The following is a 13,762-nucleotide window of genomic DNA, read 5'->3' as shown; positions in this document are numbered from 1 at the left end:
GAAAAGGAGGCCCATGTACATGCTGTCTACAAGACACCCGCTTCAGATAAAATGACACTTACATACTGAAAGTAAAGGGATGGAAAAAGATATTTCATGCAAATGGAAATGAAAAAAAAGGCAGGAGTAGTGATACTTATATCACATAAGATAGACTTTAAAACATAGGCTATTATAAGAGATAAAAAGGGGCATTACATAATAATAAAGGGACCTTTATTAAATCAAGAGGACATAACCCTAGTAAACATATATGCACCGAACATAGGAGCACCTCCATACATAAAATAATTATCGACTGACATGAAAAGAGAGACCAATAGTAATACACTCATAGTAGGGGACTTTAACACCCCATTGACACCAATGGACAGATCTTCCAGGCAAAGAATCAACAAGGACACAATGGGCCTAAAAGATACACTAGAACAGATGGACTTAATAGATATTTTCAGGGCATTTTACCTCAAAGCAGCAAATATACATTCTTCTCAAGTGCACATGGAACATTTTCAAGGATAGACCACATGATAGGACAAAAATCAAGTCTCAAAAAATTGAAGAAGATTGAAATCATATCAACCATCTTCTCTGATCAAATTGTTATAAAATTAAAAATCAACTACAAGAAAAAAAACTGGAAAATACACAAGCACATGGAGGCCAAATAATATGCTACTAAACAATGACTGGGTAATTAATGAGATCAAGGAAGAAATCAAAGATACCTAGAGACAATACATTAAAAATATCATACACCATGCTAAATTTGGATTTATTCCCGGTATGCAAATTTGGTTCAATATCCACAAATTCATTAATGTGACATACCACATTAATGAATCAAAAGATAAAAGCCATATGATCATATCAATAGATGCAGAAAAGGCGTTCGACAAAATCCAGCATCCATTTATGGTAAAAACTCTCAGCAAAGTGGGAATAGAGGGAACTTACCTCAACATAATAAAGGCCATATATGACAAACGTACAGCTAACCTCATACTCAATGGGGAAAGGCTAAAAGCATTTCCCTTAAGATCAGGAACAAGATAAGGATGCCCACTTTCACCACTCCTCTTCGACACTGTATTGGAAGTCTCGGCCACAGCAATAAAGAGGAAAAAAAAGAGAAAAAAAGAAAGAGAGAGAAAAAAAGATATCCAAATTGGAAAGAAAGAAGTAAAACTCTTGTTATTTGCCGATGACATGATACTATATATAGAGAACCCTAAAGATTTCACCAAAAACATCGTTAGAACTGATCGATGATTTCAGTAAAGTAGCAGGTTACAAAATTAATATTCAGAAGTCATTGACATTTTTATACACTGATGATTAACTTTCAGAAAGAGAGAAATTAAGAAAACAATCCCATTTACAATTGTGTCGAAAACTAAAAAATACCTGGGAATCAAATTAACTGAGGAGGTAGAAGACCTGTTCTCATAAAACTATAAGTCATTGAAAAAAGAAATTGAAGAAGATAGAAATAAATGGAAGCACATACCGTGTTCATGGGTAGGAAGAAGTAACATCATTAACATGGCCACACTACCCAAAGCAATCTATAGATTCAATGCAATTCCTATCAAAATACCAATGGCAATTTTCAGAGAGCTAGTACAAATAATCCTAAAATTTAATATGGAACCATAAAAAACCCTGAATAGCCATAGCAATCTTGAGAAAGAAGAACAAAGTTGGAGGTATCACACTACCCAATATCAAACTATACTACAAGGCTACAGTAATCAAAACAGCATGGCACTGGCATAAAAACAGATACGTTGATTAATGGAACAGCATAGAGAGCCCAGAAATAAATTCACACCTATACACTCACTTAGTGTATGACAAAGGAGGTAAGAATACACAATGGGGTAAAGACGGTCTCTTCGATAAATGATGTTGGGAAAATTGGACAAATACGTGCAAAATATAGGTGCTGGACCATCTTCTTACACCGTATACAAGAAGAGGCTCAAAATGTATTAAAGATTTAAATGTAAAACCCCAAACCATAAAACTTTTAGAAGAAAACATAGGCAGTAAACTCTCTGATGTTGCTAATAGGAATTTCTTTTCAGATATCTCTCCTTGGGCAAGAGCAACAAAAGGAAAAAATAAACAAATGGGACTACATCAAACTAAAAAGTTTTTGTACAGCAAAAGAAACCATCAATAAAACAAAAAGATGACCGACTGTTTGGGGGAAGATATTTGCTAATGATACATCTGGTAAGGGGTTAATATTCAAAATTTATAAAGAACTTACACAACTCAACAACAACAAAAAACAAACAATCCAATTAAAGAATGGGCAGAAGACCTGGACAGATACTTCTCCAAAGAGGAAATACAGGTGGCTAAGAGACATATGAAAAGATGCTCAAGATTGCTAATCATCAGAGAAATGTAAATTAAGACCACAATAAGATATCGCCTCACACCTGTCACAATAGCTATCATCAATAAATCAAAAAAACAGCATGTGTTGGCAAGAATGCGAAGAAAAGGGAACCCTCATCCATTGTTGGTGGGATTGTAAATTGGTATAGCCGCTATGGAAAACAGTATGGAGGTTTCTCGAAAAATTAAAAGTGGATATACCTTTTGAGCCAGCAATTGCACTTCTGGATATTTATTCAAACAAACGAAAACGATAATTTGTAAAGATCTATGCACCCTGATATTCATGGCAGCAAATTTTCTAATAGCCAGGATATGGAAGTAACCTAAATGCCTATCAACAGATGATTAGATAAAGAAATTATGGTTCATATAGACAATAGAATATTACTCAGCCATTAAAAAATGAAATTCGACCATTCGCAGCAACATGGATGGACCTAGAGGTTCTTATGCTGAGTGAAATAAGTCAGAGAAAGATAAGTACCATGTGATTTCACTTACACATGGAATATACGGAACAAAAGAACAAACTAATTAAAAAACATACTCAGAAATATAGTGGACAATTTTGGGATTGACCGAGGGGAGGGGAGTCGCAGTGCTGGGAGAATGTGGTGAAAGGTTAAAGAAGTACAAATTAGTAGTTGATAGTTGGTCATGAGGATGGGGAGCACAGCATAGGGAATGCAGTTAGCATTAACATCTCGGCTAGATGGAAAACCAGAGAAGGAGCAATTAAGCAGATTATATTGTACACTATATAAATATTTAACCAATGTACTATATACTTGAAACTAATTAATCAGCAACAAAAAATGATGTGGGTAGAATATTTTGTTACCAAATATATTACAAAAAATAATTACTTGCTTCTTTAGCTCTTTTAATCCTACTAGAGTTTAAAGTTTTGTTGTGCTTGAATTAACTTTGTCTCATTTATCTATATAAATGAATTCTTTCTTATTTGAAAGAATTCTTATAAATAAGTTAAAAAAAAGTTTTACCCAGTGTAACTACATGGTTTTAACTCATTTCCCATTGCCCCAAGAGTACTTGCCATCGGCGCTTGAAGCTGCGGTATTTACCATCAGATAACTCATGGATTACTGTCCTAACTTTACACCCAAACTTTGCCACGACATACCTTACATTTATTATTTTCGCATCACTCTACATATCAATAGTTTTGGTAACAAATGACATCATTCTTTTTATGGCATGATGTTTTTAGTAGTGGTATTTCCATTTATAATATATAGTAATTTTCGATCACTGAAAATGCCAAATCTAAGAAAACGTAGCATCCTTATGCATGATGTTAACATTGTTCTTAAACGATTGTTAGCCTAAGATTCATTTGCTGAATCTGATTTATGTATATATTTCTGTTACATTAATATTTGAGACAAGTTCAGTTTAGAAATAACTCCAAGAATACGTTTTATATTTTATTTTTATGCTGAAAACCAGTGAGATTTGCTTCAGCTTCAAAGAATGTATTTATGTAAAATTAAATTAATGCTGGTATAAAGCTGCACTTTTTTTTTCTAAATGGGAAATGGGTTAAAATACCAAGTGATGGCTTCTGGGTAAAATCTGGTTGTTCATTTATTTATTTATTTATTTATTTATTTATTTATTTATTTATTTATTCAACATTTATTATTGGAATAAATTTCTTAAATTTAAAAAAATTGAATATTTATTAAGTGCCATGCTAGTCCCTCAACTCTTCTAGCTGATGGTTTGTTCCCTCCTTCGAAATTGCTAGCATCCCATTTGCACCCTCAGTAGTTGCATTCAATACTTTTCAATGCTCATCTACATTTGAAAGTCAGTTCCCTTCCACTTATTGCAATTTAGGCCCCATTTTTGAATTTTCTAAAAGCCACTTCTTGCATCGTGCATGAGAATATTCCACTACTAAAACTGACATTTCTTTTTATAACTGGTTTATAAATAAGAGGGACAGGAGATGATTTAACAATTAAAATAGAAAATAGTGAAGGTGGGGGTATATAATGTTTGCATTTATAAAGGAAAAGGGGCATTTTCGAAATATTTGACATTCATGAACAAAAACATACATCAATCACTGTTGGAGAAAGAAAAAATGTGATACATAATACAGTTCTAAAATATATGTATAATGCATACATATTTTGGAATAAAAATCTTTTTTTAGAGAGAAAGTGCTATGTCACACTATCTCTTTGAAGTTCCAATTTCGTAGATCCAAGTATTTTCTTTAAAAATCAATTAAAAATTATGATGAGAAAATGTTCAGACTGAAACTTATATTATGTACATATGTGTAGGATCAATATTTGTAAACTGCATTCTTTAGTATGTCATGCCTTTTGCCTCACAAATCTGTGATACACAACGTTAAATAAAGATTTTATTACAGGTCATTAAAATACAAAGGAGATAGAGTAATTCTTGCTTTTAGTTCTTGTATACATTATGTATTATATTATATTATTAGAATGTAATTTGTATGAGTATCTTGATTTTTTATAATAAATTTCATTTTTTAATCTTTCTTTTATTATGTTGATATTGGTTAACAAAATCCAATAAGGTTCAGGAGTACAATTCAACAGTAAGACACACACACACACACACACACACACACACACACGTACATTGTAACATGTTAGATTTCTTTCTGTTACCACATATTTGACCCTTTTTACTCCCCATCTACTTCTCCCTCCCCCCGTACTCTCTGGTAACCACTAGTCTATTGTATATGTCCATGAGTCTCTGTTTGTTTGTCCTGTTTGTTGCTTTTAGGTTTACATCCCATGAATAAGCGATATCATGTTTTCGTTTTTTCTGTCTGCCTTATTTTGCTTAGTATGATTATCTCGAGGTCCATCCGTGTTGTCGCAAATGGTAGTATTTTATCTATTCTTATGGTTGAGTAATATTCCATTGTATATATGTACCATGGCTTCTTTAGCCAATCATCTATCCTAGGACACTTTGGTTGCTTCCATGTCCTGCCCACGGTGAATAATGCTGCTATGAACATCGGTGTACAAAATCTTTTCGAATATGGGTTTTCAAGTCTTTGAGGTAAATACCCGGTAGAGGGATTGCTGGATCATAGGGTAAATCAATTCTTAGTTTTTTGAAGAACATTTATACTGTTTTCCATAGTGGCTGTATCAATTTGCAGTCCCACCAGCAGTGGATGAGGGTTCCTTTTTTCTCCGCATCCTCTCCAGCATTTGCTATTCCATGTCCTATTGATTATAGCTATTCTAACAGGTGTGAGATGGTATCTCATTGTGGTTTTGATTTTCATTTCCCTAATAGCTAGCAATGTTGAGCATCTTTTCATATATTTGTTGGCTATTTGTATGTCCTTTAGGAAGAAGTGTCTGTTCAGGTCCTCTGCCCATTTTTTATTTTTTGTTGTTATTGAATTGTATGGGTTCTTTGTATATTTTGGATATTAGGCCCTTACTGGAGGTGTTGCTGGTAAACATATTTTCCCATTCTAATGGTTGTCTCTTTACCTTGTTGATGATTTCTTTTGCTGAGCAGAACCTTTTTAGTTTGATGTAGTCCCATTCGTTGATTTTAGCTTTACTTTCCTTGCTTTTGAGGTCAAATTCATAAAATCCTCTTTAAGTCCAAGGTCTTTGAATTTCATTCCTATGTTGTCTTCTATGAATTTTATTGTTTCAGGTCTTATATTCAGGTCCTTAATCCGTCTTGAGTTAATTTTGGTGTGTGGTGATAGACAACAGTCTAGTTTCATTCTTTTATAGGTGACTTTCCAGTTTTCCCAGCAGCATTTATTGAAGAGGCTTTCCTTTCTCCACTGTATGTTTTTGGCTCTTTTGTCATTAATTATTTGCCCATATAAATATGGGTTTACTTCTGGACTCTCAATTCTGTTCCACTGGTCTCTGTGTCTGTTTTACTGACAATACCATGTCATTTTGATTATTGTCACTTTGTAGTATAATTTGAAGTCAAGCAGAGTGATGCCTCCAGCCTCGTTCTTTTTTCTCAGTATGTCTTTGGCAATTTGAGGTCTTTTGTGCTTCCATACAAATCTGATGATTTTTTGTTCTATTTCTTTAAAAAATGCTGATGGGATTTTGATGGAGATTGCATTAAATCTATATAATGCTTTAGGTAATATGGTCATTTTAACTATGTTGGTTCTTCCAATTCAAGAACATGAAATATCTTTCCATTTCTTTGTATCTTCTTCAATGTTTTAATAGGGTTTTATAGTTTTCATATATAGGTCCTTCACATGTTTCATTAAATTTATTCCTAGGTATTTTATTCTTTTTGTTGTAATTGCAAAAGGAATTAGTTTTTCCACTTTTTTTTCTGGCAATTCATTATTAGAGTATAGGAAGACTATGGGTTTTGGAACATTGATTTTGTATCCAGAAACTTCACTGTATTTGCTTATTGTTTCTAGTAGTGTTCTTGTGGAGTCTTTAGGGTTTTCTTTATAGAGAATCATGTCATCCACAAATAGTGACAGTTTTTCTTCATCTCTTATTTAGATGCCTTTTATATCTTCCTCTTTCCTGATTATACTTGTTAGGACCTCCAATATTATATCGAATGACAGTGATGATAGTGGACAGCCTTGTCTTGTTCCTGATCTTAGAGGGAAGGTTTTTATTTTTATTGTATTAATTTTTTACTTACTTGGGGTAACATTGGTTAATACACTTATATAATTTTCAGCTATACATTATCATTTGACATCTATATATTCTATTCTGTGTTTACTAAAGTCCAGTTTTCTTCAGCTACTATATATTTGATCTCCTTTACCTAGTTTACCCTCCCCATTAAACCCTATATTTGACACCCTTTGCCCTGTCTTAGAAGGAAGGATTTTAGTTTTCACCATTAAGTATAATATTGGCTGAGGGTTTGTCATGTATGCCCTCTATTATGTTAAGATGCTTTCCTTCTATACCAATTTTGTTAAGTGTTTTGATCATAAATCAATGCTGTATCTTGTCAAGGGCTTTGTCTGCATCTACTTATATGATCATATGATTCTTATTTTTCAATTTTTTAATTGGTGTATCACATTAATCAATTTGTATATATTGAACCATCCCCGTGCCCCTTGGTTGAAGCCCACCTGATCATAGTGTATAATTTTTTTTACGTGTTTCTGTGTTTGGTTTGCTGGTGTCTAATTTAGGATTTGTATCTGTGTTCATGAGAGATATTGGTCTGTAGGTTTGTGTGTGTGTGTGTGTCCATGCACGTGTGTGTGTGTGTTATCTTGTGATACCAAGTTTTGGTATCAGGGTAACATTGGCCCCATAAAATGAGTTAGAAAGTACTGCCTCCTCTTCAGTTTTTTTTGAAGGGTTTAAGGAGAATAGGTATTAAACTTTCTTTGAATGTTTGGTAGAATTCAAAGGTGAAGCCATTTGGCCCTGGACATTTACTTTTTGATAGGTTTTTGATGATTCTTTCCATTTCCATAGTGCAGATAGGTGTATTTAGATCTTCCAGTTCTTTTAGATTCAGTCTAGGAAGGTTTAATTTTTCTAAGTACTTATCCATTTTTTTCTAGGTTATTAAAATCGGTGTTATATACTTTTTTGTAGCATTCTTCTATGATCTTTTGTATTTCTGTGGTGTCTATTGTAATTTCTCCTCTTTAATTCTTGATTGTATTTGTGTTCTTTCTCTTTTTTCTTTAGTGAGTCTAGCCAGGGGGTTGTCAATTTTATTAACCTTCTCAAAGTACCAACTCTTTGTTGCATTTATTTTTTTCTATTTTTTTTTGTTTTCAATTTAATTTAATTCTACTCTAATTTTGATTATTTATTTCCTTCTGCTGATTTTAGGCTTCATTTGTTCTTTCTGTTCTAGTTTTTTAAGATGAAGTATTAGATTGTTTATTTGAGCTTGTCCTTGTTTTTGAGGTAGGCCTTTAATGACATGAACTTTCTTCTAATTACCTCTTTTGCCGTGTCTCATAAGTTTGATTTGTTGTACTGTCATTATTATTCATTTCTATGTATCTCTTGATCTCTCTTTTTATTTCTTCTATGAGCCAGTTATTTTTCATTAGCATGTTGTTTAATCTCCAAGTATTTGCTGTTCTTCCCACTTTCTTTTTACAGTTGATCTTCAGCTTCAACATATTATGATCAGAGAATATGGTTGGTATGATTTCAAGCCTCTTTTATTTGTTGAGGCTACCCCTGTGTCACAGTATGTGATCAATTCTTGAGAATGTTCCATGTGCACTAGAGAAGAATGTATATGCAGCTGTTTGGGGATGAAAGGCTCTGTAAATGTCAATTATGTCCAGTTAGTCTAATGTGTTATTTAAAGAACATTTTCATTTTTGAAATTTTAAATTCAATATTGTTAAAGTCTTCATTTTCATCCTCATTATCTCTTTTTTGGGTCTTTTACCTGCCTATTATAAACTTAAACTATTTCATTCTTCTCAGAGTAGACCAAGAGAACAACTGCCTATTTGTTTTGTATGTACTAACCTGTTAATTCTTCGCTATACTTTATGCATTTGGGGAATAATTATGTCCTGTTGGGGCTCCCTGGACTCCTTTTTTCAAAGATAATTAAATATCATACTTGAAATTTGAAAGATAATTGATCAAGCAGCAATAATGTAGAAAGTACAAGGGTATCTAAGACACAACCCTAATTCTAAAAGTGTTGGAACTATCTTGTTAGCAAGGAACTGCTATCTTGCAGTTAACACAAATCCTCTCTACCTTTCTTTTTCACCCTCCCCCCACAAAAAAAATACAGAAACAAAAACAAGGTTTCTCAGTAAAGTTATATTAAAGGACTATTAATATATTATTATGGAAGAGAATACTAGTCTAATACTCTAATTCTGCACATGGGAAAATGAAAGTGTAAATTGTTACATTTTTTTCAAAATAGGTAAAAGCCAATGGTTGTGTAAAAACGTGAATATATATAATCTCTCCTTATTCGTTCTTAATATAAATTAGTCTTAATTTTATCTTTTTTCCTACAGCGAATTAAATAAACGTGGTCAATCATCAAGTAAGCTGTTCAGTTATTTCTTCTGAGTAATTATCCTATTGGCTTTATTTTCCAAATAGGTTGAACACATTAATATGTAAACAGAATTTTAGTATACAGAAATTTGTATATCCATTTTACCTTGATTAGTGGTGCAATTCATGTACTTGTTGTAGGGCTTTGACCAGCTTCGACTTGAAGGCTTGCTTTGTGATGTGACCCTGATGCCAGGTGACGCAGATGATGCCTTTCCTGTGCATAGAGTCATGATGGCCTCTGCAAGTGATTACTTCAAGGCTATGTTCACAGGTAGGTTAACTTTTTAAGCTGCAGCTATGTCAGAACAATATGAAAATATGTGTTTAAATCTTTTTGTTTCTAAAGTGAATTCAGTTCTTTTGTTCTGTGTGTTTACAAGAAGAAACAGTTTTAGAAGGAATATACACCCAGCAAGTGTGCTTGTGGGTGGCGCTTTTCTAACTTGGGAAGTGAATGTAACTTTTTCATACTTCTGCACTCCTTCATTTCACAACTTTTCTTTTCTAGACACATAACTGAATGGGCCATCAGAGACCTTGGGTCCCACTACTACAGTCTTTAATTCACCAAAAGATACAAAGTGACAGAACATTTTGGAAGCACTTGTATCATATGGACCTCCATTAATATAGCGATATTCCTTTTCAAGTACTCTCTTTTAATTGTAAAATATGCAGAAATCTGACTCTGACGTGGTTACAGAGAATACAACTTTTCCTTGATTTTATTGTATCTAATTAGCAGCAGAAGTTAGTTTAACCTTAGTTAAATTATCCACCTTCATTTAATTGAATGTCTTTATTTAAGGTGGAATGAAAGAACAAGATTTAATGTGCATTAAGCTTCATGGTGTGAGCAAAGTCGGTTTAAGGAAAATTATTGATTTCATTTATACTGCAAAGCTTTCTCTTAATATGGAAAACCTTCAAGACACACTGGAAGCTGCCAGTTTTCTACAGATTCTGCCAGTTTTGGACTTCTGCAAAATATTTCTCATATCTGGGGTAAGACATTTTTAAATCTTCAAATCTTTTCCTGCTATAGACTCTGATGTCACCTCTTTAAAGTAGACTCATGAATCTTTTGTGTAGAAATGTGAAACTTTGGCTATTAGAGAGAGATATCTCATAGTGTGTGATGTGAAAGCAAGTTAAGAGGAAAACATGCAAGTGCATACTTATAAAAACAGAATAATTTAAGAAAACCTTCTGTGTAATTAAATGACATCCGATAGTAATCGTGTTTGATAACAATATATATCTTAACCTTTCTTATATATTTTAATCTGGTTTTATTCACCTTCATCATTTTGTACAAGCAGACTTAAGTGGAATTATGTAGAAACATAATTTGAGCTTCTAGAGGTCTTTTCAAATAGGCTCAGTAATATTTTTCTTCCTTTAAATATGAGAGCTAGGTCTTGAAAAGAACTAACACATATGAATAAACCTTTAATAATATGTTTTGAGTTCATAGAAACACATCACCCACTGAATTATGTTCAGCTTTCTTTAATAGATAAGAGAGAGCACATGCAACTACCAGTCAATGAACTACTTAGCAGTCATCTGGGTCCTGAAGACAGTGTCCTATTTTAGTTGAGAACTTTAAAATTTTCTTCTGGGAAAGGAAATGTCTTGGTTGCAAAGAAATATCACCAAGAAGATTTCTAGAGCTTCTAGGGATTGCTTTTGCGATGGAAATTTATGACAATAGTAAATTTTGATATATTTTCCAATTTACTATATTGATAGAGAATATAATTTTAATAACTAGCTTTAACACATACCAATTTTAATATTGGTAAATAATCACTGTTAAGGCTTTAAAATTGCATTTATTAAACATGGAGACTTATCTTTGAAACCCTATGTTTCAAAAGAACATATCCTTAATGATTTCATTAATAAGTTGCTCCTTATCTTATAAAGTCAACCAACAATTCAACTGGACAATTGAAAGTGTGTTTTGTTTGCTTATTTCAATTTTAAAGTACTCAGCCTGCTGTCTCATAATTACTTATAAACTTTTAAGTTGTCTACTATTTTTAAAGGTTTTATGGCAGCATGGTGTTATAGTATTGACTTGTATTGTCTTCTCCATTGCATAAATAGTCCAAGTGAAGTTTAGTTCCCATGATGCTGCTTGTTGTCATTACTGAATCTGGGTACTAAGTTTAATTTTAATTTAATCACATAAGGCCCTTCCCCTTAAGAGCTATAAGTATCTTTCCTCTAGTTTTATGCCATTGACATCATATAACAACTTCATTTAAAGAAAAATAATTGTATTGAATATATTTTTTAAAAATGTATCAGTCTAATATTCTATTTAGTAATAACACTTTATCCTTACATATATAGACTCTCAACATTGCTTTACACTGACCTTAGCAACATATGGCTTTCCTGAGCCAAAATAGGCACAGCATCATGATTTCTTTGGAACTAATCATTAACCAGCGACATTGTTGACCTATTTTCTCTCTAATCCCAGAGTTTTATCCTTATAACTTTTTAGATATTGGTTATGACCAATTCCATTACCTAAAAGAAAAGGACCAAACTAGATAAAGTACAATTTATGGAAAGTTATAAGAATGACAAAATAACAGTGTTAGAAAATAATTTTGTTCTAGATAACTCTATTTAAAGCAAGTTTATTTAAAGATGATATCACAGTAATTTTGTAATATTGAAAAATTTCCTATAATTAGAATGTTGTTTCCTTAACCTATTTGAAACATTTATTGTAATGGCATGTTTTACCTCTTTAGAAATATCTTTGTTTTTATAAACAGTTAATATTGTCTTAAAGAGTATATTCTTCATTCCTAGTGTCCTATGCAGACATTCTAAAATCTATTTCTAATGGAGAAGAGGCTTGTTCCTGACAAAGCTTACTTGTGATATAGTTTACTCCTCTCTCTCATTTTTAGAACTTTCTTGCCTGTGAGCTTTGAGGAAATATCTTTTTTGTGTGTGTTTTCTGAGCACCATTCTATTAACTTATCTTTTATCTTGTTTGCTGAGGATAAGTCTGTGTGATTTTGCTGTGGAAATCATCCCTCTCAGAATCTATGATAAGTTTTGAGAAAAGTTGGTAAATTATTAGTTTAAGGGTTGTGTAAAATCCAATTTTTCCTTTATCCTTCTTTCTTGCATTCCATTCTCAGTTAAATTTTCAGCCTTATTCTATTTATTTCCCCTTTCCTTCTCAGCAATCAAGTGAATCAGGAAAAACAGTAGCCCCAGTTGCCTTTTCTACCTACAAGAACTGAGTTTCAAGATAATATATTTTTCAAAGGTAGATTTGTTTTTTATTTCTCTCAGAAGCTGAGTTATTATAGATAACTTTTAAGCACAACAATCTCATATTTTAAGAATTGTGTGTTTAAACCAAACATTTTGAGGAAATAGGTTTATATTTTTAATGATACAGCATAATTATAGTTCACATAACCAAAACATTACTTGGATTTGGGCTTTTAGAAAGAAAAATTAGCTCTACTACAATTCTATTCTATCCCATTCTTAATCATTTGTGTGCATGATGAAGAGTACTGGTGCATTAATTGTGACTCAGCAAATAACACACAAAGCATTTATATATTAATTTTGAATAATAACTTTAAATATGATAATAAAGCGACACTTATCTTTGGTGGGTTAGAGATATTAGTTTTCTGTAACAGAACAGCATGATCAATAGAACAAAAGCCATTTTCCTACTAACTTTGCCATCCTTTGAAATAATACTTTTCTCTTAGGGTAGTAATCAGTATTATAGTTTATAGGATCTGGTGCTTTGTTCTTGCTATGTTATATTCTCAGTAATTATAGAAAAGAGGACTATGAAATGAATGCAAAAGGGTGATAGTGAATGATGTAAAGCAGCGTTCCTATAAAACTAAAAATGTTTACTTTCATATATCATGAAAATAGTGGAAAATTACCTTTGTTTAGTTATATGCCTATAAAAATTACATTAGTTTTTGTCCCTGTGACATTGTATAACTACAGCATGCTAACTACTGTGCAGCTGTTACTTGATTTGCAAACAAATTGTAGTTAAATTTTTTTATTATATTTGTTTGCAAGTTGAAATTTGTAACATCTAACATTTGCCCCACAGAATTACTACTGTTATGGAGAATTATGGGCTAGCCCACAAAACTCAACTTAACATAAGGTTGCTAAAATAGGGCATTTGTAATAGAATTGGAAATATTTCGATTTAAATATATGGTTTTACTGAATAAACAAAG

The 13,762-nt window shown here is 32.3% G+C and overlaps 1 protein-coding gene across 5 annotated transcripts in view; it reads left to right on the top strand.

Annotated features, from left to right (window-relative positions):
• Positions 1-13,762, top strand: part of KLHL13 (kelch like family member 13) — a 212,447-nt gene that overhangs the window by 176,445 nt on the left and 22,240 nt on the right. For all 5 annotated transcript variants that reach the window (XM_036226955.1, XM_036226956.1, XM_016137462.2 and 2 more), the window contains 2 exons: positions 9,633-9,765; positions 10,303-10,499. In XM_036226955.1, the coding sequence (XP_036082848.1) occupies positions 9,633-9,765; positions 10,303-10,499 (330 nt within the window). The remainder of the gene's footprint in view (positions 1-9,632; positions 9,766-10,302; positions 10,500-13,762) is intronic.

The sequence above is a fragment of the Rousettus aegyptiacus genome, unplaced genomic scaffold, assembly GCF_014176215.1.
Source record: "Rousettus aegyptiacus isolate mRouAeg1 unplaced genomic scaffold, mRouAeg1.p scaffold_m13_p_9, whole genome shotgun sequence".
Lineage (NCBI taxonomy): Eukaryota > Metazoa > Chordata > Mammalia > Chiroptera > Pteropodidae > Rousettus > Rousettus aegyptiacus.
Note: the sequence above shows the minus strand (reverse complement) of the source record. Positions and strands in the feature narration are given on the sequence as shown.